The sequence below is a fragment of the Plecotus auritus genome, assembly GCF_963455305.1.
Source record: "Plecotus auritus genome assembly, chromosome: 8".
In the NCBI taxonomy this organism is placed as follows: domain Eukaryota; kingdom Metazoa; phylum Chordata; class Mammalia; order Chiroptera; family Vespertilionidae; genus Plecotus; species Plecotus auritus.
This window is the reverse complement of record NC_137782.1, coordinates 33,995,606-34,021,839: the sequence shown is the minus strand read 5'-3', so window position 1 is coordinate 34,021,839 and position 26,234 is coordinate 33,995,606. Positions and strand designations below refer to the sequence as shown.

Genomic DNA, 26,234 nt, shown 5'->3' with positions numbered 1-26,234 from the left:
CCCCTGACTAGTCAGTTATTGCATGTTTTAAAAATTCTTGCAGCACACCAGTTGAAAATTGCTTGTGTAGAGGAGATAAAATGGCGGTGGAATAGACGGACGTGTCCTGAGCCTTGTTCCGGAGCAAATAGAGGGAGCAGCTGAAACGAGTGGAATCCAGCCCGAATTGGCGAAGGAGGCGCAGCTGGTGAGACAGTTTGCAGCCGGAAAGGACAAAGATCCCCCCGATAAAGAAAACAACTCCAAGACCATGTGGATTCCTGCAACAGAGAGGAATTGACAGGTCTGCTCCAACCACGAAGACAAGAGGAGAAACAGTCCAGAGATGGAAGATGCTGACGACGCCTTGCCACGCTAGCAGTCAGCAGCTGTGCGTCTCAGCAGGTTGCCTAGGACCAAACCAGAGAGGTTCGGACCTGCATTGCCACCATGTGCCCACCATCCAGATATCATTGCTGACATGTACACATAAGAAACTGTTGGACATTGAAATTGGGACTCAAACATTTTTTGTTATTATATGTTTATTTCTAGTCTGCAGAGGCAAGATTTTTTAAAGGAAAGAAATGGGGAAAAAATAGATACAGAGGCAAAGAAGCACTGAACAGACTGTCAAACTACAGCGGGAAGGCAGGGGAGGTTGGGGGGGGGGCTGTAAGAGATCAACTGAAGGACTTGTACGCATGCATATAAGCATAACCAATGGATATAAGACACTGGGGGGTGGGCAGGTAAAGGCATGTACTGGGGGGTAGGGGAGGCCGGGGGAGGTCAATGGGGGAAAAAAAGGATACATATGTACTACTATTTGTAATACTTCAAACAATTAAAAAAGAAAATTGCTTGTGTAGAGGAATTGTTGGCCATGTCACATAGCCATAGCCGAAAGTCACTTCCACAGTTTATTTTTAAGTATTAATTTGTATTTGTCAGGACCTTTCAGTGTCATGTAAAGAAACCCAACAGAATTATTTAGTACGTTTAGAGTTTTGGGTCACAGAAAACCCCCAATACAAACCTGCCTAAACAACAGGACATTTATGACATCAGTGTAGACATTAGTTTGTAGGTCAAACAGGCGAGGTCTGATAGTGCAGCTCTAATGATGCCACCAAACATAAGGTTCTTCTCTCCAGAGCTCATTTGACAATATTGACATCATCTTCAGGCTCTCTGGTGTCTTTCCCTTAAATCCATTTCCTTCAGGCTTTCCTCTTATAGGAGCAAAATGGTTGCACGTGTTTAGATTTCATGTACTTACACCACACCAGAAAAACAACTTAACTACAAACCTCAAGTGAAGTCTCTGTTGGGCTCATTGGTTCTGATTGGGTTCCATGACCACCTCTGAAACGCTCAGCCACTCGAGGGTATAATTATGCCGCATGGCTTCAATGGGAGGAATGAAGACTCAGGAGGCAAAAAACAAGTATGTTCTATAACCACACCAATCAGTCCTAAATAATAAAAAATAAATAAACGTATCAGCTCACCCAGCTAGGCTCACATGCTCAAAGCACTCAAAGAAGAGTTACAAAAACGATGGCCTCCGAAACGGAAACCAGTTTTCGTGCTGCCAGCTCTTGGTTTCTCTGCCTTTCCATCACATCACCTGCCTCTCCCCGCTTTGGCCTCATTCATTCCTATTGTAGACAGGCCTGTTTACGTTATGAAGAACATGGCCAGCCGCTGTTATTGCTAGGTCTACAGGGCAATACAATCCTTAAGGGCCACTAGATAGCTTCCCCCCCACCGCCCCTCAGAACAAAAGACCAGGAAAAACTCGCTGGACACCAGGGGTAAGACCCCACAAGGCATGAAAACTGCCTGAAGGCACCTGCTCACACACCTGCATTCCCTTCACATTCCAACCCACCAGCTCAGCCCCAGACCCACTGATGACAAGTTTCCCACCAGTGACTGCATATAAGGATGAGACACCAGCTCCTGGGTGCTGCCATCATGGACCCAATGTCCCCTTGGCTGGGTGCCCCTTCCCTTTTGGATATCCCATCCCCTATCCCCTTCCCTTTAATAAATTCAATTAAAACACCATCTGAGATGGCTATTTAGCCTCCCCGGGCACACCACCATGTTAACCACCCACCGTGTTCACCTTCCAGTTACCTCAGGAAAAACCTCTCCTCCCTTCCATGTCTATGTCCATATAATAATTTCAAGCAAGGGCTCAAAAATGCCCCAACTTGAGTCAGTGTCTACCTTTGGCCCAGTTAGTGTTGCCAGAGGCAAAGAGCATGGGGAGTTGCCCATCTTAGTAACCAGGGCACACTTGTTGCCAGAGGGAAAACAAGAAAGCTCCACAGCAGTCAGAAGACAGTTTCTTGGTGTCTAATTGTGGGAGGCTCTTGAACAGGGGTGGGCAAACTTTTTAACTCGAGGGCCACAATGGGTTCTTAAACTGGACCGGAGGGCCGGAACAAAAGCATGGATGGAGTGTTTGTGTGAACTAATATAAATTCAAAGTAAACATCATTACATAAAAGGGTATGGTCTTTTTTTTTTATTTCAATAGTTTTATTCATTTCAAACATTTTAACAAGAAGAATGTAAACACTAATTATTATAATTTGAAACTTCAAAAAATGGAGGAATCATAGCACAATAACATACCTTATATTGAAGATGGCAAAGGCAAAATAAAATTGCCTAACAAAGAAAAGGTACAAAAGCCTTTCAAATTAAACTTAAATATAATAAAATAATTTAAAACTAAAACAAATAGAAAAGAACAAAATGTGTAAACAGTAAATTAAACATTTTCTTTAGTGCAACTTCCAAATTATGCCCGGGACGTAGATGTAGATGGCAATGTAGACTGGGTTGAAAGGTTTTTGGTCTTTAAAACATCAACTTCAGTGGGAACAGTGTTGTTGGTCTCCTTTTTCGCTAATGCTCTGATACTGTGCTCTCCGGGGGCGTGTCTCCCTACATCACCAGGATAATGTGTCTACGCATTCCCAGGGTGATGTTGGGGGGGGGGGCGGGGGGGGGGGGACGCGTCCGCGGGCATTACAAGGAGCCTCTGGAAGATTGAGAGGTTGTTCCTTCTACTGAATGGGCGGATATAAATCCGCCCACTCAGAAGAAGGAGCTGCGCCATGTTTCCCGAGATTGCCATGTTAACACTGCTGCTGGTGAAGGAGCGGAGGGGAGAGCAAGAGAACCCTCCACTCTTTCGGCTCCGCGGGCCGGATAGAACAGCCGAACGGGCCGGATCTGGCCCGCGGGCCGTAGTTTGCCCACGGCTGCTCTTGAATGTCAGGCGGAGGCGGCTGACTTCACTGGGGAGAAAGTGCAGAGTACAAGGGAGAGACCTCTTGTCAGATTTGAGGGACCTGCTTTGAGAGGCACAGTGCAAGATGGATTACAGAGGTTAACTAAATATGTAAGGAGGTTCTAAAGAGTGTATCAACTGTAGGAATGGAAGGCGTTGGGAAGGACTATCTATCCCAAATCGTATTTCCCTTACTAAGCTGCCAAACTTTAGAAAACAAGAACATTTCAAAAGATCCCTGATTTCCAGCTATGCATTAACAGAATTCCTTAAGACTTTATGAAGGACTTCTGGAGGAACTCCTTATTTCCACTCTTCCTCCTGATTCAGTTCAGTTTGCAAGCTCTAGATGTACTGCGCAATTCTAAGATGTTTCTTTGTAAATGTTGAACCAGAGAAGGTGGCGGAAGAGCAAACCCGACTCTTGTCAATACCGATTTTTAAAAGATATATATTTTTACTGATTTCAGAGAGAGGGAGGGAGAGACAGATACATCAATGATGAGAGAGAATAACTGATCAGCTGCCTCCTGCACGCCCCCTACTGGGGATCAAGCCCACAACCCGGGCATGTGCCCTGACGGGGAATGGAAACCCAGACCCTTCAGTCCACAGGAAAGGGAAACCCAGACCCTTCAGTGCTCTATCCCCTGAGTCAAACCCGCCTGAATTTTTTTTTTTTTTTGGAATTCTGAGGATGGTCCAGGGCTTCATGTCTTTCCTCACGGGCCCACGACGCTTTCTTTAACCAACAGCCCTCAGAGAAGGAGTCCTCGCCCCAAGGCAAAGATGCCGCACCCAGCCCGCGGCCGGGAAGATGTCCCACCCAGTCACAGGCTGGGCCGGCCTTCTAGGCTGGTTTAACTGGTTAGGACGACTGAAGCCGCTGGCACAAAAGGTCTGATCTTCGGTAGCTGAGGAACAGACTGGCCACAGCGTGAAGAGGGAAGGTATTTCCTTTCTCAAGGCGCTGCCCCCAAACCAAGATAAGCGGCGGTAGGTGTACGTCCCACCCAGTCCCCCAAGACCAGGAACTGCGCAGGCGCCTCCAGGACACCAGCGGCGCGTTCTTTCGCGCGCTCCCTCAGTCTCCTCCGCGAGCCTCAGGGCCGCAGGAGGTACGGTGCTTCCTGGGAGTTGTAGTGTGCTTCCTTAACAAAGGGCCCTCCTGTAGACTGAGCTCTGGGTTTCCGAGAACTACGTCTCCCGACGCACCCCGCGCGAGGGCACCGGGCGTGTGCCCAGGTCGGCCTTAGCCGTCACCGCAGAGTGGAGGACCCTGGAAGCCGGCTGCGGCGGGAGGAGGGAATGCGCTTGCGCGCTGGGCCAGCCAGTCCTGTTCGTCCCAATCATTGTAAACAGGCGGAGGCAGGGCGGGGTGAGAATGGGGCGCCCGAGGCCGGCCAGGGGCGCAGCGCAGGAGGAGGCTTCGGTGGCTGGGGCTGCAGCGTGAGCGCGAGGAGGCGGTGGCTGCGGCGCGGGTGGGCGGTCGCGCGGCGGCGGGCACAGGTTAGTGAGGGGCAGCGGTGGCGCACCGGGGTCGCAGTGTGCCCCCCTCGCGTGCCCGGGGAGCCCTCTCCGCACCCGCCTCGCAGTAGCGTCTGTCAGGCAGCCTGCGGGGCTGGGCTGGAGTTGGGGGTGGGGGGCGTGGCTGCCCCTAGTGCGGGCTCTTCCCAGGCAGGCTTTTCCTCAGTTCTCGCCCTTTGCTGTGTGTTCCTCCCACTTCCCGGCCGGGCCTCCCTCGTGGCAGCCGCATTTGTAATTTGGAGCTCGAGGTCTGGAGGAGCACCGCCAGGAACCGAGCCCCTCCCCCCTTGGGGCTCCAGGCCTCAGGGCAGCTCTTGGGCACCTCGGAACGGAAGAGAGGGGGCTCAGTCTTTTATGTAACTACACTGTTTTCTAATCGCACCCGGAATATTGACCCGTCTCCAAAGCTTTCCCAGTGGACCAGGAGCAGGCTCTTGGTGTTGCCCACCGCTGGCGTGTAAGCAGTGGGGCTCCTTTGCATGCTGCGGTCCTTAGTTCAGGTTTCAGTGGCAATGGATGGACAGATCTGGGGCCGAGACTTACTTTCACAGCACATTTCCACCTGTGCTTTTGCCAAAATGCTGTTGTTGAGGTCAGCTGTTTTATTTTTTTTCTTGTGTGTGTGTTTAATCGTTGTAAAACAGGTTTTACAAAACATTCCACACCCCAGTCTTACCTGAAGTAATTATGCTGTTTCAAGTTCGGGAATTCATTACTACAGAGCCTCCCTCTTGAGCAAGCATCATTATTCCCCTAGGGGCCTAATAGAATTCTCGAAGATAATTAAAATGTTAATTCGAGATTGCTTGCATGTGCGTACAAAAAAAGTACGGTACAGTCGTTTGGACAGTGCGTTCACACACTGTCTTCTAGCCTCATTAGAAAAGCTCTTCCCTGAATTTTTTTGTTTAGTGGAGTGGGCATGTCCAATGCTGGAACACTTTGAGTAGCATTCCTTCATACTTGGCAGTTATTCACAAAATAGTTAAGTGGTGATAAGGAATAGGCCCACTCTTGGTTTGGTGATCACGGAGGCAGCACTTCCAAATGGGACGGTGAATGAGAAGGTAACCTCACTTTCTGCCTTTTGAGTTGTCTCGGTGATTTGATCATTCCTTTCTGAGTATTTTCCCGAAGGTGAATAATTGCAGTAAGCTGTATTGGCAGTAGGAGGGAATTAGTGGAGCGGTTCCCACTTTTCAAAGTGACCCATGATTTAAGTGGGGTAGGCAAGTTTAACAGTAACCATTGAGCATTCTTTAAACAAAGTATCTTCAAGCAGTGTACCACAACTTAAATGCTTTCTCTTCAAAATAGTATTTCTCACTTTAGACCTTTCAGGGACCATTTATTCCCTAATTTAGAAAAAGTGGTATCAGAAAACGTATATTAACTTTAATTTGTACAGTTGTATTTGCACAGTTGTTTGCTTGTCCAGAAGAGATTGGGTCCTAGACGTAACCCAAAAGTATGTTGTTGTTTTTTTTAATATATTTTTATTGATTTCAGAGAGGAAGGCAGAGGGAGAGATGGAAACATTAATGATGAGAAAGAATCATTGATCTGCTGCCTCCTGCATGCCCCACAGCCCGGGCATGTGTCCTTGACTGGAATCGAACCTGGAACCCTTCAGTCCTCAGGCCGTTGCTCTATCCACTGAACCAAACCGGTTAGGGCTGTTCTTTTTTTTTTTTTTTTGAAAGAAAAGTCACAATAGTGTATGTGGAGAGAATAAGGGAAAATGTGGATCATTCAGTATAGAGGAATTACTGTGTAGCAACTGTACTAGGTGAAGAGGACTTACAGATGGAAAAGGCAGTGCCCCTGCCTTCAGAGTGGTAAGACTATCTCATTTGAATTGTCAACAAGTACAATATGTTTTTAAGATTGCTTTAATTGTAGAAAGTATGAGGTACAGTGGGTGTAGAAAGAAGGAGGTAGTGGTCAGTTTCTTAAGGGAAGAGAGAGGTTGAGAAAGGGGGCAGTAGTAAGGAAAAAGTATATTTAGGAGGGCTGAAAACATTTAAGTATAGGTATAGAAAGTATACAGACAGATGGGCATTTAGGTAGAAGGAACAGTGTGAGCAGAGAAGCACAGGAGTCTAAACTTACATAGTGAATTGGATCTGCAAGTATAGCTAGAGAGAGTATGGGCTGGTGGCAAAACATGAAATTGGGGAGCTAGGCAGAACCAAATTATGGATAGTCTTGTATACAGTTGAAGTGATTTCAACTTTACTTTGTAAGTAAATGGGGGTCATTGAGACAGGATAAAGGAGAGGCTTAAGCCAGCACAACCTATTTTAACCACCTGCTGTGTTAAGCATTATATCAGGTTCTTTATACCTTAGCTCCTTAAACTTAGGCGTGACTGAAGGAAGAAAGGAACTTAAGACAGAGGGAAAGTTGGACTTGATGAGAGAGCATGGTACATCTTTATGAATGGAAAGTTGCTCTCTACCGCTTTATCATTGGGTTTATTGGGTTTATGGTAAGTAGCAGAAGATGAGGCTGCACAGATAGATCCTCAAGTATTTGGCGTTCTAAGGGTTCTAGAAATCTTTTCCTATAGATAGTAATAGAGTTTATTGATTTTTAATCAGGGAAGAGTCACGATAGGGGTTTTATTTAGAAAGATCATTCTTGGTATTGTATAAATTTCAGAAGGGATAATGGGAAGATAAGGCAGCAGGCAGAAAGGCTGGTTAGAAGTTTTTGTAATAATTGAGGTGACAGGTAAGGGTCTAAACAAAGGTCATGTCAGTGGAGACACAGTGGAATAGGTTAATACCACAAATATTTAGAAGGTAGAATTCATAGATTTGGGAAATGAGAAATAATAGGATAAGATAACTTGGATTTTAATGTGGGTGATTGAATAAACAATGGTAAAGTATACTGAGACGGAATTCTGGAAGAGGTCCAAATTTGGGGAAGAACAGTATTTTGCTTTTGAATATATTGAGTGGAAGTTATTTAGGAAGCATCCAGGTGGAAACCCCTACTGCAGAGTTGGATGTGTGGGTTTGGAGTACAAGAGAGGTCTTGATAAGATAATCATCAGGCTATGCATTTATAAGTGGTAGCTGAAGCCTTTGATGACACTACATAGGAAGAGTTTACTGATGGAGAATAGTTCTGGAAATAGGGCATGGAGAAAAAAACACGTAAAGCCAGATAGGAGAACTGGAAAAGGAATTGCCAAAGTGTTTCGAGTTGTGGAGAAACCATAAGAAAATGTCGTAGAAACCCAAATGGGATCATTTTAAAAGGAAGCTATACTTCATACCAACTCCAGAAAGATAAAAATTTAAAAAAGGAAGCTGTACTTCAAATGCTGTGAGAACTTTAGTTAAACAGGATTATTAAGGTAGAACCTTAATAATGCAATATTCTATTGAATTTGATAATAGTTTTGTAGCCTTCTACTTAATGCTAACAATCGGGAAAGAAGCTAGGTTTACTTTAGCTGGGGGTCAGAGACTGAGAAAGCAAATGTAGACTACTTCAAGAATAAGCAAATCTTAGCTGTGAAGGGAAGAATAGAAGGAGGTATTAGAAGGGGGTAATAAAAGGTTAAAGGAGGGATTTTTAACATGGCAAAGACTTGAGACTGCTTTTTTCTAACAGTTTTGTTGATATATAATTAAGATAACATAAAATTTATCCTCTTAGAGTTTACAAATGACTCAGTGGACTCATGGTTCGATTCCAGGTCAGGATACGCCCAAGTTTGGGGTTCTGTCCCCAGTAGGGGTTGTCAGGAGGCAGCTAATCAATGATTCTCTGATGTTTTTCTTGCTCCCTCTCCCTTCTCTCTGAAATCAATATAAATATTTTTTTTAAAATAAAGTTTACAATGCAGTGGTTTTAGTATATTCACTGAGTTGTGCAGCCATCTCCACAATAAATTTTAGAACATTTTACTCCAAAAGAAAAACTTTGTACTCATTATCAGTCATTCACTATTCCCCCTCTCCCACCCACTAGCAACCACTAATCGACTTTCTGTCTCTCTGGAGTGGCCTACTCTGGACATTTCACATAAATGGAATCATATATGTGATCATTTGTGACTGACTTCCTTTCCTTAGCATAATGTTTCCAAGATTCCTCCATGTTGTAGCATTTGGCAGGACTTCATTTTGTGTGTGTGTGTGTGTGTGTTTTTTTAAATCCTCAGCTGAGGATATATTTCCATTGATTTTTAGAGGAAAGGAGAGAGAGATGTGAGAGAAACATCAAGGGATCAAACCTGCAACCTTTTGGTGTACTGGACGACGCTCCAATCAACGGAGCCACCTGACCAGGGTTTATTTTCTTACTCTATCTTCACCTGGTGTCCTGTAATTTTCAATAGTTTCCTTGTGTATTCTTTTGGGTTTCCTATATAAGGTCATGTCATTTGTGAATAGATATTTACTTCTTCCTTTCTAATATAAATACCATTTATTTATTTACTTACTTATTTCTTTTCTTGCCTAATTGCCCTGACTAGAACTTTCAGTACAACATTGAATGGAAGTGGAAAGAGCAAACCTTGTTTTGTTCCTCATCTTAGGAGGAAAGCTTATAATCTTTTACCATTAAGTCTGATGTTACTGTGGATTTTTCACTGATGCCCTTTTTAGTTTGAAGAAGTTCCTTTCTGTTCCTAATTTGGGCAGGACATAGCCAGATGGCATGAGTTTTTATCACACTGCTCAGAACGATGTCCAGCTTAAAACTTATGCATTGTTTGTTTCTGGAATTTTCCATTTAGTATTTTCAGACCACAGTTTACCGTGGATAGCAAACCACAAAGCAAAACTGTGGTTAAGGGGGAGACTGTTGTACTGCTCTGTTTCCCTCAAATTCAAGATAACCCCATGGCTCCTCCATGAGTTTGCTGACCGTGCTGTGTACCTCAGGGCATTGTTTTGGATCGTGGACTGGATACTTGTAGCCAATTTCTATTGTAACTAGTGGTGTGCTTTTAAAAAGGTTATTAAATAAAGTTTTTTGTCCTCCTCCCCCACTCCTTAATTAAGTTCTAATTTAAGATTTACTTGAGGATAGAGCCTGTGATTATGAAATGTGGCAGAAAAGAGGCCTGCCCCCCACCAAAGGATATATCATCCCTGTAACAATGTTCTGTTTCACTGGTAGGAACCAAATGCTATTTATTATTTTTTATAAGAAAACTTTTTTTTTTGTCCTCTGTATTAGAATGACTGCTAGTGATAACACTTTGGATTTTGTTAAAAGGCAAGAATCCAATGTGGGTTTTTCCCCAATACTTAATATACAAATACATTATTTTATTTGGGCAGCTGTTTGTAGAACTGAATTTGGTCCTTTCCAGCCTTTCTAACCTTGTAGGCTAATGGTTAAATTATTTGTCTGCTAGGTTCAATATGTTTTGGCTGTTTATTTTCTAGCACCTGACACACTAATCCTCAAAGAGTTTGAATTTTCATTTTAAATAATAGACATAATCTGTGCTCTTTATATTTTGGTCTCATCTGGAGGTTGATTTTACATATTATATTATGCCAGTCTCCTAAAATAACTTGTTAAATTATTTTGTTTTCATGTTATTAATCATGTAATACTTATCAGCATTAAAAACTCATTCATATTCATTTATGAAGAACTTTAGAATTTCATATTTTTAAAACTGATTTTACAAACATGTCTTAGGCATGTTTTAATCAGTAACACTGAGAATGTTGGGAAGCTGAGTGAAAAACATTAATTCACTGTGTCATTCATTGAATTTCTGTGAGTGGCATATGGGATTCTAATTAAAAGTTTGGATAAGCACCTGGGGGTAGGATAGAAACTAAAATAGATGAAATCTGATTCTATATAAGAAGGATACAGAAAGGAAATAACCTAAATTAAGAGTAAAATCTGTATTAAGGTACAGCCTTAAACAAATGTTAGAGGATTTGAAGGGACTGATTACATAACTAAATTGGATGACATTTGGTCTGTGAGGATGTGCATGAGAAATTACTGTCAAGGCTGTAAATGTGAATACTAGTTTGCATTTTTACTGGGTACCAGCCATAAAACCTCAAACATAATATCATGGGAAAGATTTCACTGTTAATGATGTGAAACCCTTCAAACCTAATCTGCTTTGTCTGAAGCATTATTTTTCTCCCATTTCAGTTTGTAAACTTAAAAAATTGAGAGAAAGCTCTTTATTTCTTTTATTAGATTTTAAAATAAGATTTGCAATGATCTTTTTTTGAGAGATAATTTTATTTTTTGTGTTTTAAATTTTTATCAGAGTAATTCATAAGAATAGTTTAACAAATCAAATAGTACTGAAGCAGAAATACGATAGCAGGCCTGGAACTGCTGTCTTTAGAAAGGCCTGCTTGTACGGTTGGCCCTTTGGCCCTTGGCTGGCATCTGGGAACTTGACTGTTAAAGTTCCTTATATATAAAACCTTTCCTAAATGTGTAAGAGTGGCTCACTGTGCCTAAACCATTTATAAAAACAGTGTGGTATATGCTGAATTTCTGCTTTCTTTCTGGGAGTCTGGAATTTTGGTACATAGACGGAGCATGCCTACAAAGGCCTTGTCCACAAAGGCCTTGGCCTCTGAGCCTAAGGAGCTGCCCAGCAGACACTTAACACATGTTGTTACTGTTGCTGAAAGAATTCCTCTTACTCCTTTCTTTTCCTTTGCTGTTTCAGCTTTGTATCCTTTTATTGTAATAAACCTTAGCCGTGAGTATGAGTATATAGTGAGATATGTGAGTCCTTCTAGCAATCACCTATCCTGGGGGTGGTTTTGAAGACCCCCCCACATAGAACTAAAAGACTTACAATGGAAATGCTATGCCCTGCCTCATTCTTGTATCTCTCTCAGTCTTAGTTTTTTTCTTTCCTCTATTTTGGTATTTTCTTATTTCTAAATAATACACTTCAACTGCTAATTTTTAAGATACTGTTTTAGACATTGTCTATTAACTAGGTATTATGGTAGAAGAGAATTTAGGTCTCACATCCACTTCCCCCTAGTTTCTGCCTCAGTCCTCTGATAGAATCATGTGGGGCACATTGTTTGATTGAATCATTCATTGTTTTCATTATGATGATTAGAGAAATACTGTGTAATGGTGAGCCAGGCAGTAGACTACAATTTCATTTTCTCCTCTACATTTTTATTTTTCTTAGCATTAATGGTTATTTTTATTTGCTATTTTAGTCTTTTCTTATGACAAATTTATTCTAAGTGCACCAATGGCTTTTTACCACATCTTACTATTCTTTTCCACATGGTCAGATGTGTCTGTGTTTCCCATTGTCCTCTGGAGCTCTTTTTTCCACAGTGTCAGTGTGAAATGTGTCACATGTTTTCTGGGGCTTCCTTTGCTGCTCTCCAAGGTTGCATTTCAGGTTCTCAGGATTTTTGAGAAAATGTATGGGAACTACATTCCTTGCCATGGTGTGTGTGGAAATGCCTTTATTCTACCTATATACTTGAATGGTTATTGGAACTAATTTTCTTTCAAAATTTTGAAGATATTCCTTTATTGTCTTTAAGTTTCCAGTGGTTCTGTTGATAAGTTAGTCCCGGTCCTTTGTATGCAAGTTGTTTACCCTGTCCCAGATCCAGCAGGAATCTTAGTATCGTCTTTCTATCCCCCGTGCTCTGAAACCTCATGATGTGCTTTGTTCTGGGTCTTGTCATTTGCTATGCAGGGTACCTAGTAGTCCCTTATGATCTGGACACTCTTGTCTTTTAATTCTGAGAAAAATTTTTTTCACACCATTTCAAGAAGAAAAATGTATTGTATATACAAATACTGCTTACAAAATTTGGCATTCTCAAATAGTATGTTAATACTGGTTAGTGTTTAGTATGTAATATATTAATGAGCTGTATTTGGATTCCCTGATAGAGTTTTAGATTAGAGATTTTTAATTTACAGATGCTTTTTAAAAACCATATAAATGAGGAAAAGCTGTTTCTAGTGAATTTTAGCCTGGTAGTTATTAATAAAGAACATTTATAAAATATTTAATTTGTTTAACTTATAAGCCAGTTAAGCTGTTTGTTTTCTGGAATAGGCATATGTATATATAGACTAGAGGCCCAGTGCACGAAATTAGTGCATGGGAGAGGGGTGTCCCTCAGCCCAGCCTGCAACCTCTCCAATCTGGGACCCCTCAAGGGATGTCCGACTGCCTGTTTAGGCCTGGTGGGATCGGGCCTAAACGGGCAGTCGGACATCCCTCTCACAATCCAGGACTGCTGGCTCCCAATTGCTCGTCTGCCTGATTACCCCTAACCACTTCTGCCTGCCAGCCTGATCACCCCCTAACCATTCCCTGCCAGCCTGGTCGCCCCTAACAGCCCTCCCCTGTCAGCCCAATTGCCCCTAACTGGCCTCCCCTGCCGGCCTGGTCGCCCCCAACTGCCCTCCCCTGCTGGCCTGGTTGCCCCTAACTGCCCTTCCCTGCTGGCCTGGTCACCCCCAACTGCCCTCCCCTGCAGGCCTGGTCCCCCCCCCAACTGCTCTCCCTTGCAGGCCTGGTCCTAACTGCCCTCCATGCAGGCCTGGTCCCCCCCAACTGCTCTCCTCGCTGGCCCGGTCACCCCTAACTGCCCTCCTCTGCAGGCCTGATCGCCCCCAACTGCCCTCCTTTGCAGGCCTGGTCCCTCTGAACTGCCCTCCCCTGCTGGCCATCTTGTGGTGGCCATCTTGTGTATTGGAGTGACGGTCAATTTGCATATTACTCTTTTATTAGATAGGAGGATATATATAGTCTCAAATATGTTCTCCAGGCCTTTTTGACTTGACTATTTTTCTTATAGTGTCTTTTGATGTGCAGAGGTTTTTACTTTCGATACAGTCCAATTTGTCAGGTTTTAATTTTGTACTTAATGCTTTCTGGTCCTGTCTGGAAAATTCTTATCCCAAGGTCTCAAAAATATGGTTTACTTTAGAAGTCTTACGGTTTTTAGCTTTTAAGTTTTAGGTCTGTGATTTATCATTAATTACATCTTGTGTGTGATCTGGAGGGCCAAGCTTCTCTTTTTTTCCCACATGGTTATTCAGCAGCAGTTGAAGTCTTTCCTTTCCCGCATGAATTCCTTTGGAATCATTGTTGAAAATCAGTTGATTCCCTGGTCAGGTAGTTCATTTGGTTAGAACATTGTTCCAATATGCCAGGTTTCAGGTTTGATCCTTGGTCTGGGCATGTATAAGCATCAACTAATGAATGTATAAATAAGTGGAACAACAAATCAATGTTTCTCTCTCCCTCTCTCCAATCAATCAATTAAAAAAAATTGAAAAAATCAATTGACTATATACAGGTGGGTCTCTTTCTGAATTTTGTTTTGTTCCATTAATATCATTACTTTGGCTTTAATAACTTTGTTCCTTTTCAAGATGGTTGTGGCTGTTCTAAGTTCTTTCCATTTCTAAAAAATTTAGTATCAGCTTGACAGTTTCTTTCAAAAAGTTAAAAAAAAACCTTACATATATATATATATATATATATATAAAAGCCAAGCAACAAACACCGGAACGATCGGTGGCTATGATGCGCACTGCGGCCGGCCAACCGGCCCAATGGGGGTGGGTGCAGCTGGCCAACCTCCCACGGCCCCTCCCCCCTGCTGGTCCGGCCCTATCAGCCCCAATTGGGGCGGGCCAGCCGGACCCCACTTGTGCATGAATTTGTGCATCGGGCCCTTAGTTGATGTATATGTACTGCAAAATGCAACCAGTGGAAAGTGTGGTTCTTGTGTTTTGACAGTTGTGTATACCTATGAAACCACTACCACAATCATGACATAGAACATTTTATCATGCCAAAGACTCTGTCATGTTCCTTTGCATTCATTTTCCTAGCTGGCCACATCTAGCCCAACAGTACCACTGATTGGCTTTCTACAGATTAGTTTTGCTTGTTCTGGAATTCCATATACATGGACTCATACAATGTGAGTTCTTTTTTGTCTGGAGTCTTTCCTCATTATTGTTTTTGAGACTCATCTATGTTGTGTCTAACAGTAATTTGTCCCACTTTATTGCTGAGTAATATTCCATTTTAAGGATATATCATAATTTATATTTACTATTTGTTGACATATATTTGGACTATTTTAAGTTTTTGTCTGTTGTGAATAAAGGTACTGTGAACTTTGAAAAGTCTTTGGTTGTCTTAGATTTTCATTTCTCTTGAGTAAACATCTGGGAGTGGAATTATTAGGTGAATAAGTATATTTTATAAGAAACTTAAGCAGTTTTCTGAAGTGCTTGTGCAATTTTACATTCCCACCAACAGTTGCTTCACATTCATACCAACACGTGGCATTGTCAGTGCTTTTAGTTTTAGTAATTCTAGTAGGTGTATAGGTATTTTGTTCTTTTAATTTGCATTCTTTGCATTCTTCTAATGAGTAATGATATTGAAGATTGTTTTCATGTGTATTTTTGACTGTATGTTTTATTGGGTGAAGTGTCCAGTCATATTTTTTGCTCATTGCGTTCTGAGTTGTCTTAACTGATTTATAAGATACATATATCTTACATATATAGTACAGCTATATGTATCTTATAAATCAATGATATGTACACTATATGTATCTTATAAATCAATGATATGTACACATATACATTTTTTTTCCCTGAAGAAATTAGTTGTCAGCTATATGTATTACAGGTATTTTAATCAAGTATGTGACTTGCCATTTGATTTCCTAATTTCATTTTCTTTCAAAGAGTGGAGGTTTTTAATTATGATGAAAACTGATTTATCAATTTGTTCTTCTATGCTTTGTGCTTTTAGTGTCCTAGTTGATTTACTCTTGCCTATATTTGTCTGCTTGTTCTATAGTTTACTGAGAGAGTTCTGTCATAGTGATAATTGGGGACTTGTCTTCCTTTATTTCCTTTATGTAGTTGAATCTGTTATTAGGCGTGTACTAGTACATGTGTAGATTTATGTCTGTTATGGTTGTGGGAATATCCTTTTTTACTTCAGACAATACTTCCTGTCTTGAAGTCTATTTTGTTTGAAAGTATAGTTACCTTTTTATGATATGTGTTTGCTGGTATATCTTTTCCCTTCATTTGCCTTTTTTTAAAAATATATTTTTATTGATTTCAGAGAGGAAGGGAGATAGAAACATCAGTGATGAGAGAGAATCATGATCGGCTGCCTCCTGCACACCCCCGGACTGGGGATCGAGCCTACAACCCCGGGACATGTGCCGATGCTCTATCCACTGAGCCAAACTGGGGCTCCCTTCATTTGCTTTAACCGTTTTGTATAGTAGAATTTTTAAAGCACATCTCTTGTAAACAACATATAGTTGAATCTTGTTTATTTCATTCAGTATGATTTTCTCTAACTCTTAGAATGCTTAGTCCATGCATTTAATGTAATTATTGTCTCCTTTTTTCCAAATTTTGTTATTGCTTTGAGAGAGGAAGGGGGAGGGAGAGAGAGATAGAAACATCAGTGATGAGATAGAATCATAGATCGGCTGCCTCCTGCATGCCTCTCTAATGGGGATCAAGCCCCAAACCCGGGCATATCCCCTGACTGGGAATTAAACCCTGACCTCCTGGTTCATAGGTTGAGGCTCAACCACTGAGCCATGCTGGCTGGGCTTAATTTGTTTTAAGAATTGTAATTGTAGCTAACCATTGTTTTTGTATAGGTATTAGTCATTCTTCAATGAGCTGCTTGTTCATATTCTTTGTATAGGTCTCTTGATTTGTTTATATTTTAATTGATTTGCAATTTTTTTCTATATTTGCTTGTTTTTTGACTTTATGGTCAGATTTATCAGTCTTGTTATTTATGGCTTATGGATTTTTTAAATTGCAAATTAACCTTAAAAGTGAGTGCAAAGAGAAACAAGTGATTCCAATAGTATTTCAATTGAATATCATGAGAACTAATGCAAATAACTTATAAACACAGTACTTGACTATGATGTACCCTCAGTCTAAAGAAGAAACAATGCAAACAAACCTTGACTTCTTACTAATGTTTATCCTTTGTAATGTCCATTGTAGTGAAACTATTTGTATTTTATGATTGAGCAAATGAGGTAATTGTGGTGCAAAATAAAGTTATTATCAACACTTGGACTGTTTGCAACATAGAATTACAGTTACTGATCTATAATTGTGTCAATCACCTATGTAATAATAGGGTAATATGCAAATTGGTCGGGATGCCGTCACAGTAACGACCGATCAGCAGGCTGCGTGCACAGCGGGTGGGCGGGGACTTGCAGCATTGACACGTTGTCGGCTGCCACTTGCCCAGGGCCGGCCCGGGGCTCCGGCAAGCCGCTGATGGCCGCTGCTGCTTCGAGGGCCCGAGGCTCAGGCAAGCCGCAGTGGCTGTGATGGCCGAGGCTCAGGCAGCCTCGCGGACAGCATTGGCAGCAGCAGAGGTGTGATGGGGGTGTCGCCTTACCCTGATTGGCCAGTCGCCTCCCGTGGAGGCCTATGGGGAGTGGGCCTAAGCCATCAGTAGGACATCCCGAGGGCTCCTGGACTGTGAGAAGGGGCAGGTTGGGCTGAGGGACCCCCGCCCTGTGCACGAATTTCATGCACTGAGCCTCTAGTCTTACTAATAAAAACCTAGGTGGTCCTCATGATGTGACACCATGATGCCCTCACTCCATCACAAGATGGCTGCGCGCACAGTGGAGGCGGGGTTCCCATGGCCCCGTGCGCACGCATAGCGGGGGCAATCTATCGAGGAGCCCCGGATGGGTGGGCAGGGCCTACCTCTTTGGGGCGATCGATCGCAGGGCTCCTGCACTATGAGAGGGCACAGAACCTCTCCCCCCCCCCCCCGCACCCGTGCACGAATTTCGTGTACCAGGCCTCTAGTTAAATATATAATTTTAACTGTATTGTAAATTTTGATACTGAACTATTCATGTGTAGGTATATAGTCTTTTTATTATTTATAGTTGTTTGGTCATAGCTTAAAGGAAAACAGTAATATTTTAAGATGGATAGCAATTGAAATGAAGCCCTTTATAATAGTTCTTTTTAAAAGGAGCTCTGTATTCTATTTTGAGTACTCTAACTCTGATTTTCATTTGGTTTATTTTTCTAATGCTTGAAGATCCCAGGCCTTCTAATTCTAGAACTAAAATGTATGATGCATGGAATGTAACTTGTGATGATAAAATGAAAGCATCTTTTTAAAGGAGGATAATGGAAAAAATACTTTTGATTTATAAATGCAAGATTAATTGCCCTGTTGTGTGTGTGTGGTGCTTTATGTTTTTGATTGGCATTTGATGACTCTGATTATCTTTTTTTCCTCTGTGCAGGTGTAATGGATAGGTAACAGAGAAGCCTTCTGCACTGTATCAGGGAGGCAGAATGACCGAGTGCTTCCTGCCCCCCACCAGCAGCCCCAGTGAACATCGCAGGGTGGAGCATGGCAGTGGTCTTACTAGAACCCCCAGCTCTGAGGAAATCAGCCCTACTAAATTTCCTGGATTGTACCGCACTGGTGAGCCCTCGCCTCCCCATGACAGCCTCCATGAGCCTCCTGATATTGTGTCTGATGATGAAAAAGACTATGGGAAGAAAAAAGGAAAATTTAAGAAAAAGGAAAAAAGGAGTAAGTGCCATTTTTCTGTTTTTGATATATTTTAGATAAATGTCTACTCAAGTCATATATACCGGGTATCTTCTGGAAATATATCCAAAAACTAACATTTGACATTTATTGTTCTTTATTTTTCAAGGTCTCAATTTTTGTATAATAGAGTTATATTTTAGGGTCTTTCACACACACAAAAGAATGCTGAATTTCCAGGAATGGTAGTTTTCTTGTGGAAGTATCTTAAAGTAGTCATTTTAATCCTATCTAATAAAGAGGGAATATGCTAATTGACTGCCCCACCCTCAAAGATGGTGGTGCCCACAGCCAATAAGAAGGGAATATGCTAATTGACTGCCATGCCCTCAAAGATGGTAGCGCCCACAGCCAATAAGGAGGGGATATGCTAATTGACTGCCACACCCTCAAGGATGGCGGCACCCACAGCCTATAAGGAGGAAATATGCTAATTGACTGCCCCACCCTCAAAGATGGCGGCGCCCACAGCCACAAGATGGCGGCGCCCAGTTCCCTCAGGCCGGCCAGGGCGGCAGGCTCAGCAAAGCCGGGCCCGCCCTGCGCACCTGCCTCCAGAATCCCCCAGTCCCCTCAGCTCCCCAGCCGCCCAGGACCGGCCCAAGGCGCAGGCAAGCCTCGATGGCGGCTGCCCAGCTGCCCAGGGCTGGCCCGAGGCGCATGAAAGCCTCGGATGGTGGCTGCCCAGCCACCCAGGGCTGCCTGAGGCTCAGGTAACCAGGGCTAGCCGAGGTTTGCGCTGCCGGCAGTGTCAGCAGCAGAGGTGTGATGAGGCATACCCTTCCCTGATTGCTGGGTCGCCTCCCACCCCGGAGGGCTCCCGGACTGTGAGAGGGGGCAGGCTGGGCTGAGGAACTGCCCCCCCCCCCCCCCCCGCTCCAGTGCATGAATTTTCATGCACTGGGCTTCTAGTTAATGTATAAAAAGTAGATACTTTTTTAAATACAGGATAAAAAAATAGATACTTTTTATACATTAATTAAGAAATTTTGCCCTTATAGAATTTTACTTTTTGGCTAAGTTGTGTAGGTAATGGGGGTACACATTATTGGAACTATGACAAAGTTATTTGTTTTAAGCAAATGTCATGATGCATTTGTTTATAGTCACTATTTGGTAGGAAGGATGAATTGTTTTAAGCATATATCTTTAGTACATTCAAAGCAAATCAGGTGAGTTTTTTAAGTATTGCTTTATTTTTATTTCACAGTATTTTTCAGTTAATTTGTTTTTGAGGCATAACATTCAGATAGAATGCATCGATTGTGTACAACTTGATGAGTTATCACAGAGTGGATATTCCTGTGTAACTACCACAAGGATCTGAAATGGAATGTTATGAGCACCCTAGAAATTCCCTTCATTGCCCTTGCACAGGGGCTCTCCCACCCTCCCAAAGGTGCACTTCTTTCACCATAACTTGGACCTGCCTGGTTTTGTACTTACGTAAATGGAAGCAAATTTCCTGTTGTGTCTAGTTTCTGTTGCCCAATGTTATGTCTGTTAGATTCACCTGTGTTAATGTGGCAGTAATTTGTTCATTTTTTATTTTCTGTTGTGTACATGCCTGGGAATGGAATTGCTCGCTCACAGACATGCTTATTACAGGTAGATCCTGTAAAACAGTTTTCCACAGTGGTGTATCAGTTTACATTCCCACCAGCAGTGTCTGATAACTCAAGTTGCTATGCATCATAGTATGACCTGAAGATTTATGTTATTCTGGTTGGTGTGGGGTTTGTGATATTTTAATTAGAAGGGTATTTATGAAAAACTTGAATCTTTTAAATAAAATAGCTAGTAAAGTAGCTAGCTTAAAAAAAAGAATAGGAGAGTTATAGGTATGAAAAAACAAAACCAAACTAGGATAACTGATATGACATAAAGCAATTGTCAGTGTGTGTAAACTAGGGCTTCTGATGCAGGGAAGTGGGCTGATGGATTCGGCCACCATCTGGAGATTAGGGAGTTTCTGATTTTGTCCTCCACCCAAATGAGACTTCAGTCTCTAATGCAGCCTTCAGAAGGAACTAAACAGTGACAGGAGAGCGAAGTGTGATAGAGGACTGACTGGAGCATCTAAACAGCAGTACAGTTCCTGTCATGGTTTGAAATGGACTCTAATTCAGAGACCAAATATGAGAAAAATATAAGTTAAATAAAGTAAATTCAGATGACAAAAGAATGCTCTGTTTTATAGGATTCTTTTCCTTAGCCATCCGTGTAGAACTTTCTTGTGTACTTGTAATACTAAAATTCCACTTAAACACATACAATAAATCCACTTTTCACCACCTACTATTGCAAGAATAACTAGCTCTCTCCGTGTTGCCCTCTTGTGGTCAGGAGATGTCATTGCAACATCTCATTTTAGCTGAGAGGAAACCCAGTTTTTGCTAGGAGTAAGTACCGGGATTGGCCATGATGTGAAAAGGTAGGTAGCTAGTGCCAGGTGGAATTTTTTTATCCTGTATTTAAAAAGCACATGAACAGTTTGACATTAAACAAACATATAAGTTATACTCCCTGCATTTCTTTGGCAGCTGAAGGCTATGCTGCCTTTCAGGAGGATAGCTCTGGAGATGAAGCTGAAAGTCCTTCCAAAATGAAGAGATCCAAGGGAATCCATGTTTTCAAGAAGCCCAGCTTTTCTAAAAAGAAAGAGAAGGATTTTAAAATAAAAGAGAAACCCAAAGAAGAAAAACATAAAGAAGAAAAGCACAAAGAAGAAAAACATAAGGAGAAGAAGTCAAAAGACTTGACAGCAGCTGATGTTGTTAAACAGTGGAAGGAAAAGAAGAAAAAGAAGAAGCCAATTCAGGAGCCAGAGGTGCCTCAGATTGATGTTCTAAATCTTAAACCCATTTTTGGAATTCCTTTGGCCGATGCAGCAGAGAGGACCATGATGTATGATGGCATTCGACTGCCGGCAGTTTTCCGTGAATGTGTAGATTATGTAGAGAAGTATGGCATGAAGTGTGAAGGCATCTACAGAGTTTCAGGTATTGGGGACACATTGGTGGTTTTTAAAAATTAGCTTCTTTTTTTTTTAATTTGTTGGCGTGACATTGGTTAATAAAAGCATATAGGTGTCAAGTGTACGATTCTATGATATGTCATCTGTGTATTGTATCCATTTTTCAAAGGAAGGACAAATATTAACTTGTGAGGAAAATTGTGACATGAGTCCTAAGACATTCATTTCCTTGATTCTTCCATTTGAAAAAAAATCCCTCCCTGTGTGTGTGTGTGTGTGTGTGTGTGTGTGTGTGTGTTACGTATTTTGGCAGTTTGATTTTTTTTATGATACTCCTTTTCATTAGGAGGATTTACACACACGAGTTGATCATAGCTAGCAGCAGCCTGGAATGAGTTAGTAATACTCATTTAGAATATATAAAGAAATTAGACTTAGTTTTCCCATTTAATTGGTTCATACACATTTCTAGAAGGTAGATTTGATATTTAAGTTTTGTTGAAAAAGGGCAGGCATTTTTTTAAATTGGGGAAACCCTTTACACAATCTCATAGGTAACATACCATTTAAGAGTACTAATTTATAGAAAAAAAATTAAAAATTGAATACAACTTATTTATAACTCCTTAGCAACATAAAAAGTATTTAAGTAAATTTAAAATTTTGACTTTTAAGAATTTATGATGAATTGATTTTTAAAGAATTAAATAGTATTAAAATAAGCTGCTTCTCTCACATGGTTTTGGTAGGCATGAAAAAAATTTGGTTTTGGTGAAAGTTTCTCTGAAGAGTTTCTATAGCTTTGTTCAAAAAACTATTTTGTCTTTTGTCTTTTGTCTTTGACCTATTTTTGATGTTTGTGTTCTTTTGGGGAGACAGAGTTGCAGAACCCTTCATTTGTATATCAAAGCATTCAAATTGAGCCATCCCCATGGACTTCTGGAGGTTGAGCTCCTGCTCTGATCAATTTGTTATTTACCTTTTTAAGCTCTGGTAGTATGCTGCATTCAGCACACTGTACTACAGTTTAAGGCTGTGACTTCTTTTTGTTTTAATGCTAATAAGAATATTGTTTTCTGCTGGAGATTTTTGATTCTCACTTATTCATATATAAGTTCCAGTTTTAAAATTTAAAATACATTAATATCATTTTCTATGTGCTCTTTCTCTACCTGGAATACTTTATTTGAAGTGTCCAGTTTTTAAAAGGAAAACATTTAAGAAAATAGGGATTATTTTCTAACTTTCCTGCCTCAAAATAAAGATTATACAAAAATGAGATTCATAATACTTTCCTCTGTGGAGTTACTGGTTTTATTTTGTCAGTGCTAGGTAAGGTACACATTTATTATAATGCCATTAAAAGGTTTTCACATAAAATAAGGAATGCCAAAGCCCAGATGTCAGTGCTATAAGTTAAAATGCTGTTTAGATTAGATAACACTTTAGTATTCGAATTTGCCATTACAGTTGTTCAGCCTTAAGTTGTTCTTGTTTCTAATAATTAGCCTAAAGTTTTAAGTATTAAAAAAACAACGGAAAGCTACTTTGTACTCTTATGAGCAGTCACTGTTACATGTTACTTAAATACAGATTGGATTTAAGACTTAAAAAACTTATGTAATGTTTGAAAACATTTGTTTTGTGTGTCAGTGTTTCTTTCAGTCTAGTAAGAAAAGCAAAACCCAAATTTTAGAAACCCAAATTTTACCTTTTTTGTTCCAGCTCTGTCCCAGATTAAGAAAATATGTAAAGAATTAAAACAAAAATAAAAATTAGGTGGGGATTATTGGAGAAGAATTTTCAAAGAGTTTGTTTTGATAGTGAACTCACTGTTTGCATTTTACTTATAAAAATTGGAACATGCTTTTATATACCGAGTTGTCATTTTATGTTGTCAGTCTTGTGACTAGTTAGAAAAAGCAGTTGGCTGCCCATGTAGAGCAAGACTTTATGCTTAGATTGTAGTTTAGTTTTTGCCTGAATTTTTACCGACCTATCTTTAACTTTCAAAATAATATTTTCCTGAGTTGCTTGGCATATTTGTTTAAAATGTCCCTGATTGCTATGACTCTGTTTCTGAATATTGAGTTTCTATTATCATTTAACTTTTGGTAAAATTCACCCTCCAATTATAGTTTTTCCTATTCTCTTGTTTACGGAGGAATTGTGTGAACCTTGTACAGATAAACACTTCATAATTAGAGATTTGTCATTTTCAGATTGGCTTTTCTCATATGTCCCCCCAAGGGGTGGGCACAAGGGTAAATAAAGCTGTTTGATTTTTCTTCTTCTCGATATTCTCTTTTTCTCTGAATTTGAATGTTTTAAGGAATTAAATCAAAGGTGGATGAGCTGAAAGCAGCCTATGACAGAGAGGAGTCTCCAAATCTGGAAGAGTATGAGCCTAACACTGTAGCCAGTTTGCTGAAGCAGTATTTGCGAGACCTTCCGGAAAATCTGCTTACCAAAGAGCTTATGCCTCGCTTTGAAGAGGCTTGTGGGAGGAGCACAGAGAGTGAGAAAGTGCAGGAATTCCAACGCTTACTGAAAGAACTGCCAGAATGTAACTTTCTTCTGATTTCCTGGCTGATCGTGCACATGGACCATGTTATCGCGAAAGAACTGGAAACAAAAATGAATATACAGAACATTTCTATAGTGCTCAGCCCAACTGTTCAGGTACATGTGCCATGGGGGGTGGGGGGAACATTTTCACTGCTGAGTTGCATACAAGCAGTTAACCAGCAAAAGTAGATAATGGTTTAGCCTGAATATTATTATTTTTTCTTTTCACAATATGGACAATGTCAACACAGAGGATGATGAATGTATTTTCCCATTCGCTTGTAGCTGTATAATATGAATATTGTAGTCTTTGGTGTGGATTTATAAACCAGTTCCTGATGATAGTGGTCTGTCATTAGAAGAAGAGGAACCTATGGTACCTGCAATTACAGAGTTCATCCATAGAATTTCAACTATTTCTGCAAATAGCATTATTGCTTCAATATATCACACACACATATCAGACTCATGCACAAAGGGACCTAGCATTTGCTTGGTTAGGGATTTAAGCTGAGGGTTCCATTCATAAAGATAGGTCCTAGAGAAGCATTTTATAGAATCTTAATCTGAGAAGATTTCAGGGAACTGGGTAGTGTGTTAATTGGTATCTCTTTATAACAAAAATACTTGGCCTTCATTTATTGCTGCTCACTTGGTGCTGGCATAGGAGGATGTGTTTTCCTTTAATTAGAGTTATTGATATTTTACTCAGGTCAAATACAAATGACAAAAAATGAGATGATGTTTATACTTTTTATTTTAAGCCTTTTGGGCCAATATACTGTATTATTATTAGTCATTGTCTAAGTACACTTGTGTAAGTGTATTTTCTTTTACTATAGATTCTTTTATTGCTCATTGGTTATACTTTGGAAGCAAAACGTTTCTCAAATTTCAATGTTATCATTCTTAGGATTTCAGAATTTGGTAAATATTACATTGTTATTTAGTATTACTATAATAAGGATGATAGTATCATAGAAGATTCAAGTGTGCTGTAGGAGTAAGTTTTAGGTAGAAGGTAATTCTTACTAGCTTTTCAGCCAACTTCATGTCCTGATCTAGCATAAGAAACATCATATTTAAACACTAGCTATGCAAATGTGCCCAGATGACATTGTTTCTGGAGGTCTCAAACTCTCAGTCCAGCTTTACAACTGCAAGTGCTCTTACTTTCCTCATATTCTTCAATAGATCCAGATGTGTGTGTTAAAAGGTCTCAAAATAACTTATAAGAAAGAAGGTAAGATTTTTAAAAAATCAGTTAATATTATAATGCTAAAAAGAAATAAATTGGTTATCAGCTTCTGTATTCTTTTCTTTTCAGTTCCTTATGGTGCTTAAGTATAGACTCAAGTTATATTTTTTCCATTCTCTTCTTTAAATTGTTCGTTAATTAGCAAAGCATGTCTAGTCACTATCGAGGAGAATTTTCATTCTCATGTCCAGGATTAAAGGATGCACATGCAATAGATACAAATTAAATGAAACAAAACAATGTTAATAGTTTTCTTGCAAATCTTTTTCTTTACTTTTTTCCCCTTAGATTAGCAATCGTGTCCTGTATGTGTTTTTCACACATGTGCAAGAGCTCTTTGGAAATGTGATACTAAAGCAAGTGACAAAACCTCTTCGCTGGTCTAACATGGCCACTATGCCCACACTGCCAGAGACCCAGGAGAGCATCAAGGAGGAGATCAGAAGACAGGTATGTGAGCTCAGCCTGTGCTTTAGCCCTGAAAGAGCCTACCTTTGCTCTGACCCTTTTGGAGACATGATGATGATGAGGAAGATAAACTGTTGTTCATAGGTACTTTTTAAAGTATGCCTGAAGCTATGTTAGGCACATGTTATGGAGATAAGTCAATATCATTGAGAGAATACAGGTTTTGAAATGAAAAACCTGGCTTTAAATTCTTGCTCTGCTTCTAATTAACTGACAGATTTTAGGAAAATCGTTTAACCTCTTTAAGCTTCAGTTATCTCATTTTAAAATGGGGCGTCTCATAATTTGATGTGAAGGTTACAATAAATGAAATAATGCATTAAAGATGCTCAGCATGGTTCTGGGAATGTTTTAAGCAGTCTAAAAAGGTTAGCTTATCTAGACAAGATTGCTATTATTGACCTTATACTACATATAAGAATACTGACATTATAAATAACTTACTCTGTCACATGGTCACTAAGCTATAGAACCAGGACTTGACCCCATATCCTGTGCT

At 40.6% G+C, this 26,234-nt stretch overlaps 1 protein-coding gene across 1 annotated transcript in view; it reads left to right on the top strand.

Moving 5' to 3' along the window:
- The first annotated feature begins 4,556 nt into the window (after window positions 1-4,556).
- The window catches only part of RALBP1 (ralA binding protein 1), a 37,395-nt gene continuing 15,717 nt past the window's right edge, over window positions 4,557-26,234 (top strand). The window contains exons 1-5 of the mRNA XM_080685941.1: window positions 4,557-4,804; window positions 18,151-18,446; window positions 21,008-21,466; window positions 23,774-24,123; window positions 25,556-25,717. Coding sequence (XP_080542067.1) covers window positions 18,203-18,446; window positions 21,008-21,466; window positions 23,774-24,123; window positions 25,556-25,717 — 1,215 coding nt within the window. The 5' untranslated portion in view covers window positions 4,557-4,804; window positions 18,151-18,202. The remainder of the gene's footprint in view (window positions 4,805-18,150; window positions 18,447-21,007; window positions 21,467-23,773; window positions 24,124-25,555; window positions 25,718-26,234) is intronic.